Here is an 8,430-nt window from a genome sequence, read left to right on the forward strand (position 1 = left end):
CTTGTTTATTAACGATTTTACTTTGTTTTTTTTTAAATTTTGATTTGAATTGGATTCACATAGTGTGCGTAATTAACACAAACGTATGTCTATGCCACATACCAAACTTCTAGACATTCACAGTTCATATTTAAGTGTTTATTTGTTCTTTAATTTGGAATGATTATTTTTCTCTTAACTAGTATATATGTTACAATAGAAATAATAGTTCAAAAGTCAAGACGACATTAAACTATATTTTACTAGAAATCACATGACCTTGACTTTTCCCAGTTTATCTAAAACGATGTATATAGCTACTGATAGTTGACCGACCCAACAGTACGGTGTGCAGCTCTCGTAGGTCAAACCAGACCGCACTCACGATGAAGTTTGACGACATCTTGGTACATATTGGGGAGTTTGGTTTCTACCAGAAACGTCTGTATCTGCTGCTATGTATGCCTGCAATCAGTGTAGGGTGTTATATGATGATGCTGGTCATTATCATGGCTACACCACAACATAGGTACGTGTCGGAAGTCTTTTTTTTTGACCTGTTGTCTTGAGTCTTATTTTTACCTGTTGTCTTGAGGTTTTTAGATCATGTTACATCTTAAGCCTAAAATAACATAATTGCAGATATATTTATAAAGTTAGTAATAAGATGTTCTGTTGCACACATATTAATATATCTTTCAAACTTTCAGATAGCAATTCGTTTTATCAATTTTATGGTATTTAGACAACTTACTTATATAATTTACATGTAGCATACTTACAAAAAGATCTATATATACAATTATATTTTGTTTTATTGTTCTCACTCATTATTCTTCTCAATGTTAAAATTGAAGTAATTATTATGGAAACATGTTTCCTTAAATTTTAAATTAGCAGGGCCAGTTTCATCCGGTCTAATCTGGTGTATGGCCGCCATGTCTGTTCATCCACTGTAGGTGGTGAGTTGTGGAACCGAAAGCAATTCTTTTTGAAATAAGCTTTCTCCTTTCATTGCACTTACATTGATATGCACAACATTCGAATTCACACAGCAATTACAAAGAATAGTTCATGCGTATAGGGTTTCGCCTGTTACCCAATCCCCCTAGTGTTAATATCTGCGGAAATTAATGTCATCAAATAAAAAATAAAGGTTCTGGAGTTGGAAAACTGCAAGAAAATGTCACATAATATAGTTTTGCAACTTAGGAATTCCAATGCGTCATCATATCTTGATTTTCAGGTTCATTTTCAGCCTATATAATGTATAGTATGCGCTTATCTTTGTTGAATTATAATCCACTTGTATTCAAATGAACTAGTTTCAAAAGTTTGCTTCTCCAAAGAAAGCGGTCCAGGCCACGAGCAACAATATAGTAATCAAGCCCACTTTGTTCCTTGCAGATGTCAGATCCCGGGATATGAAAACGATACATATGCTTTACAAAGCGAGTTCCATAGAACTTTGGTGAATGCCAGCATCCCATTGGCTGATTCAGACGAAGACTTTCTGTACGACAAATGTCATATTTACACATGCAATAATGGAGAATCTGCGGCGAACTGCCCGATACAGAATCGAACTCGGACCAAGTGTTCAAGCTGGGTATACGATACCGAGACTTTCCACGAAACTTTCACCTCAAAGGTAGGATATTTATTTTAATCAGTTTTAGCTTAATTCATCAACAAACACGGCGACCCGGTTGCTCGAAAGGTAATTGACTACATCACATGAATAGTGAATTTTTCATTTCATTTGATGCAAAGGAATGGAATATAGTTCAGAAATTTTAAATTCTTTTAAAGTTTATTTACAACAAATTATTATATATTGATTTGAAAATTGCCGTTAAATTGTGATTAGCCTAGTCACCTTTAGAACAACTGGGCTTTGACGTTTATGCGTTAAGTCATTTGATTAAGGCGAATCAAAATGACCGTAAACATACTTATTTTAGCGCAGCCAAATTTCAGCGTAAACTCGATAAAATGTAAATTATGAATTATTAGCGCCTATATAAATTAGCGAAAAGCGCTAAAATAAAACTACCGCTAAAATACGTATGTTTACAGTGTTTAAGTACACACCTTACTTGTTATGGAAATGTCACAGGAAGTACTTTACCTCGTCGTAATATATGTAAACATTTTATCAATAAACATGGTTTTCAAACCTAATATTTTACAATCTCGTCATCTTTGCGATGTTTTGAGCCAGAATAGAAGATAACACACTGCATAGCATTAAAATGATATTTATTTTTTAATATGATCTTGATATAAACACAAATCATCCTAAAATACAAATGAAATTATTTCGCAATAAATCATTATTCTCTACTAATATTGGTGTATGGAACAGCTGGTGATTATCACCAAATAACATCAAGAATTATCTTGGAGATCACATGTAATGGTAGTCTGCGTCGAAATATATCCAAATCTAGACCAACAGAAATGATTACATAATATGCGGTATATCTGGTCGCATTTTAAGTGGATAGAGGTATTTAATTTGCTAACGATCGTATGATGAGTTAAGTTAAGGTACAATGAACACTTTCCTGATACCAGCTTAAGGTTAGTGAAAGGTGAGATTTCCTATCAACAGTCATTATCTCTTGTCAATAAGCGCAGTTTAATTGCACAACACTTAGTTTTAGCTTACGTGAAAGGCAGCTATACTATCAAACTTTTAGAAGACCTCGTCAATAGGGCACGGGACTAACTAACATCGGTATCCTACTTACCAAAGAATTCCTCACATCTAACGGATACAGAAATCCCCGGCCAATGTTTGTCTTTACGTACGAAAGTTCGCTGGTTGATGTCATCTCCGGGCAATTCAAAATTCCAAATTAATTTGCATACAAATTTGGGAACGTTATGGGGTATTGTTCGGATTCTTAGCCTGTATTTAGATTTTAAATAAAAATTACATGGTTGTCGTTATTGTTTTGATTACATTAGGGCATTGTTCTTTTTCATTTTTCTCTATTTTCTTTTCACAAAACCAAACTTCATCACTGTGAGGAAGGTTCTAGATTTCGTTCCTTGGACAACAAAGTAGGTTTTATACTAGTTTCTTATCCTGCTAGAGCTCATTCTAAAGGGAGTGAAACGACTGGTTTGTCTGGTGTCAGTATGTTTGGTGCCTTTGGCAGTATGCTTAGTAAGATAACACTATAGAATTGGCGAGAGGTCCACTATTACAAGGAGTCAAATCACGAACATACCGTAGTCTCCCAAAACTCGTCACAAAATACCGTAGTCTCCCAAAACTCGTCACAACATACCGTAGTCTCCCAAAACTCGTCACAACATACCGTAGTCTCCCAAAACATACCGCAGTCTTCCAAAACTCGTCACAAGCAATTAACATCGCACACAAGGAAGGCGCTCTCAAATAACCTCTATTGTAAACACGCTAAAACCTCAGATTAAATCAAATTATTTCTTTCTTTAAAAAATGATGGGTTGGTTGATTGCTAGACTTTCAAATGACCCATCTAGTGAAGTTGTTATTGAGTAGATATCATCATATTTCGGTCAAGTTCAGTATTTACGATGTCAAATAAAGTTATACTGATAATAATACCTATCTATCTATCTATCTATCTATCAATATCATCCTCAGAAGTACGTAACCGGGTCAAATATTTAGTACACAACAGGTTAAAAAGATAAATCATTGAATGACATTAAATACATTCATAGTAGTATATGTGCATCGATATATCACCACGTGAATGAACTCCGGTGTGTTATCAGTCATACACGAGTTTGTTTACGTGTGCAAGGTCACACGACTAAGGTGGTACCTTCAGGTCGAAATGTCAAAATTTAAAATGTACTTTAAGAGAGTCAAATCCAGAAATAACAATATTGGCAGTCGAGTGATTGTTGTTTATGCATTAATATTCGGTAATAATATTACAGATGATAATTATAGTCGTGCAGATATTGAACTACTATAGGATAATATAGGATAAATACCAGAAATTAACTTTTACTGGGGTGGGAAGTTACACCAACAACTTCGATATGACGCTTAGCAATTATTACAAAATCTCATTTATTCGGGATAAATATCTGGTAAAAATTAGAGCCATACGTCGACTTAAATACCCCAACTTATTGTTGTAATAAGGGCCAAACTTCAGACTACAAAAGTGACCATTAGTTCCAGGACAAAATATATCGCTGTCAATATCTTTACTGCAACTTTTATCCCAACAATGTGTTTGAATGTTTGACAGACAGACTTAGTGTGTGATGATGCCTTGAAGACATCGCATGCTCAGATGTTGTTCTATTTCGGTGTTCTGGTGGGAGACCTTGGCTTTGGGATGATCGCGGATATGTAAGTGATACAGTCCTTTGGAGATCTTTGTTCAGCGCAAACACAGAAGTGGTTAAGCTTTACTATCATTTAAAGATAAACGATCATAAAATAAATAGCCATTGGGTTCAGTATTATTATGCTCATTTAACCAAAAACAAAATGACCAATAGTCGAATTTGAATTCGTAATACATATGTTTAACCTACATAATACGTATTGAATTAAAAGCTGAAGTGTTTTACAATTTGATGTTTTTGAAATATGAAATAAAGAAGTATCATGTTGGTTATATAAAATGTATATCATTCTATATTTTGCTTTCAGCATCGGCCGTAAGAAGACGCTGTACATTACAGTCATCATCCTTCTAGGTGCGGCTTTTGGAGTAGCCTGGGCACCGACCTGGACTAGCTTTGTAATACTCGAGTTTGTTATAGGGGCCGCTAACCACGGAGCTTTCATCATTTGCTGTGTCTTAGGTACGCCGTTCAGTTTATATCGATGTTGAGAGATTCATTGTAACCGTGTAACCTTACAACGGGAAAAGTTCAATTTTACATTCAATAACATGTATTAATATATTTATTATTTGCTGTAGTATACTTCTTTATTTCATATTTCAAAAACATCAAATTGTAAAACATTTCAGCTTTTAATTGCATGTACTGATAATAATTTGAAAGCATGTATGATAATGAATTTATAAATCAATTATAAGACGATTACATTTACACTTAAATCCCACAATAACACCAACTTCTAACGTACGAAATACAATGCCGTATCAGAGCATTTATAAGATATGGATTAACACAAATGCTATTAAATACTAACCTTACAGGTCTAGAAATGGTCGGGCCTTCCAAACGTGTGTGGGCCGGGATTCTCGTGCATGCGTTCTTCGCCCTGGGCCTGGTGTACCTGGTGGGGATGGGCTATTTCCTGAGGGACTGGTTCTGGGTACAGATCGCTGTGGCCGCTCCATGTGCCTTCTATCTGACATACTGGTTGTGAGTCCTTATCACACGAAATGTGTATTTTCTTCCGTAGTTTGGAACATTCAACTTATTTTCTGGGTTGATAACTTCATGTTAAGCTCAATAAAAAGTTCATTTTTCCACATCAACCACAAAATTAGTTCATGGCACACAGTATAAGACAGGTGTTATACTAAAAAAATTATAATCTAAATTAATCCAACATAGATTTTATAAAAAATGGCACAAGTCAAGGAATCTACTATTTCACATGTCCATACACAGGATACACAAAAATAATTCTTGATGATGACTTCAGTGTTTATAGTAATGAAAATGAATTTGGTTCCAAGAAGTAATCATTACGTTAAACTAGAAAGTGAAGATCTGGTAGAGAAAAAAACTTTACATTTTGTTTTAGTGTGATCCCCGAGTCACCTCGGTGGCTGATCAGTCAGACCCGATACATTGAAGCTGACAAAATCATCGAGAAAGCTGCCAGAGTGAACAAGAAACCGTTACCTCCATCACTGGAGAAAGTCAATCAGGAGAAGGATGAGAAGGAGGCGGACGGGCGCATCTGGCACCTCTTCTCAAACCGAATCCTCCTATCTAGGACACTCATAGTATACTTCAATTGGTAAAGATAATCAGCTACCATAACAGCAGATCCAAATCATGTATATAACAGATTCTCTCTTTTTCGACATCGCCAATATCATTTGAATACTGTATAGTTGCTAATATTCGCAGGGGTTTTAATTTCGTTAAATTCGCGGATCCATTTAAATCCGCAAAATTAATACCTCGCGAAACCTATCAATATCCTGGTTTTACGTATTATAACCTGCCGTAATATTGACGCTAAAAGGGCTACAAATATAATTCGCGGAACTAGTAAAACCCTGTGAAAACAGTGAATCGCAAAAGTTAAGAACTACATTGTGTATTCAGTAGCATGGAACTGATCATATATGATTTTAATTCCGTTTAAAGTTCATTTCACGAATGAAGTTATGAGAACCATATATTGAGAAGCATCGACTAATAAGAGAGTACGATGTGTTTAGTTTGTAACATGTATGATCTGTTACAGGGCCGTGGTCAGTATGATATACTACGGAGTGACCATGCACACTGGCAATATGAACGGAGATTTCTACCTCAACTTCTTTTTGTTAGCTGTCGTTGAATTTCCGGCTTACTTTATATCCATTGCGCTCCTGGATCGGTGGGGGCGGAAAAGGACACATTGCGCATGCATGCTGCTTGGTGGAATAGCTTGTGTCTCTACAATATTTCCGGTCATTTTCGGTGGACCAGGTAAGAAAATATTCGACGGTTTAAGGTTTTAAAACAACAATTTAGTCAAAATTATACTATATATATATATATATATATATAGCATGAAGCAGTATTTAATGTTTTGTATTTCTTTTTGGTTGAAATGACAACTTTCTTCCAGAATTGACAGTAGTCCACGATGTGGGCTTTTATGTTGACTAAAAAAAAATAAATATAATTATGGTGCACTGATTGTGTATTCATCTCAAAACATAGCTAAGCGTTTGCGTGTCTGCCTAAATCAGAATCCTTTCAAATTAATTAAGCTTTTTTTATTCGTTGAAGTGTTTCATCTTTAAATGTGGGGTCCTCTAAACATGGTATTTTATATTCGATAATCATGTTCATGTGATATACAGTATAGCTAAACTTTCACGGTTTCAGATTTACAGCCCCTCACGCTGGCACTTGCCATTGTCGGTAAGATAGGTGCGGCCGGTGCCTTTGGTGTAATATATGTGTTCTCCGCCGAACTGTTCCCGACAGTGGTACGGAACGCCGGTATGGGCTCGAGTTCCTGTGTAGCACGTGTTGGAGGCATGCTCGCGCCTTACGTCGCTTCGTCCGTAAGTGATCTGAATTCCATTGTTGATCATAAACGATTAAAGCAATATCATCGTTTTATATTTGGATGGTAGCAACATTTTTATTTTAAAAATAATTTTGTTAGTGACAACTCAATCTGATTAAAAGCACCTGTTCTACATAAGCTTGCGTGTTGTGTTACAACCTTCGCCTGACGTAGTACTTAGGCATGCATATCAAACCATTGAAAATTGTCGTTTTAATGACGGGCAGAACTTGACGTTATTGTTATCTTTATTAATATAGATCGATTTTAAAAACAAATTTCAATGCATTATATCATTTTATGGTAGACTGAACATCATTGTAATTTCAACAGACTGGTCACGGCACTATTTTCTGTTTTGATAACAGACTGGTCACGGCACCATTTTCTGTTTTGATAACGGACTGGTCACGGCACCAGTTTCATTCATATTAAATCACGAGAGTTGTCATAACTACATATTTATGTTCATAATAAAATTTACATATTATTTTAATGACAAGCACGACACCATCTTATTTATTTTTGTGTAATGCTTTGTCGGAGCCCGATGGTTGATTGTATCAGAGAGTGTAAGTGAGAGCAATAACAACCGTGAGTCTAGAAATGTGCATTCAACAGAATCAACTGTATTGTGTTTGACGATGTTGTTATGCTTTCAACGTTTTTTATTCATAGATTATACTGTCCAAAGCACATTGTGCATGCAATATTAACAGTGTATATATATATATTATGGTAGAGACAAAAACATTTTCGTTATTTTAAAGATTTTCCTGCATCAGTAAATGTTGATTACAAAAGTTTTCCTCATCCAAAATGTGTGTTGTTTTTAGAAAGAATGGCTTAATATATCATATTATGTTTTTTTATTCTTTATATGTTTAATGTTGTGTTCTTTGTTGTAGGGCGACCTCGTTGGAGGAAAGTTCGGGAAAGCACTACCTCTTGTGATATTTGGAGCGTTCTCCGTCAGTGCTGGACTAATGTGTTTACTCCTACCTGAAACATTACATAAAAAGCTGCCGGAGACAATCGAGGATGGCATCAACTTTAACAGGGGAAGCAAGAAAGATTTATATGAAAAGTCCTAAATCATTCTACATCATGTACATCATCGGTTATAGTCATATTGTATTCATATTTGTAAATATTTGTAATATAAAAATGTATAAACTCAATTGTAAGTTGTCTTCTAAATGTATACA

At 35.2% G+C, this 8,430-nt stretch overlaps 1 protein-coding gene across 1 annotated transcript; it reads left to right on the forward strand.

Annotated features, from left to right (window-relative positions):
• The first annotated feature begins 299 nt into the window (after positions 1–299).
• Positions 300–8,403, forward strand: LOC138335522 (organic cation transporter protein-like). The gene is made up of 9 exons (XM_069284657.1): positions 300–508; positions 1,387–1,630; positions 4,245–4,348; positions 4,655–4,809; positions 5,172–5,340; positions 5,729–5,947; positions 6,404–6,630; positions 7,036–7,217; positions 8,131–8,403. Exons 1-9 carry the CDS (start codon positions 366–368, stop codon positions 8,314–8,316), a joined length of 1,629 nt encoding a protein of 542 aa, XP_069140758.1. The 5' UTR covers positions 300–365; the 3' UTR covers positions 8,317–8,403.
• Positions 8,404–8,430: the final 27 nt, after the last annotated feature.

The sequence above is a fragment of the Argopecten irradians genome, chromosome 1 (genome assembly GCF_041381155.1).
Source record: "Argopecten irradians isolate NY chromosome 1, Ai_NY, whole genome shotgun sequence".
Lineage (NCBI taxonomy): Eukaryota > Metazoa > Mollusca > Bivalvia > Pectinida > Pectinidae > Argopecten > Argopecten irradians.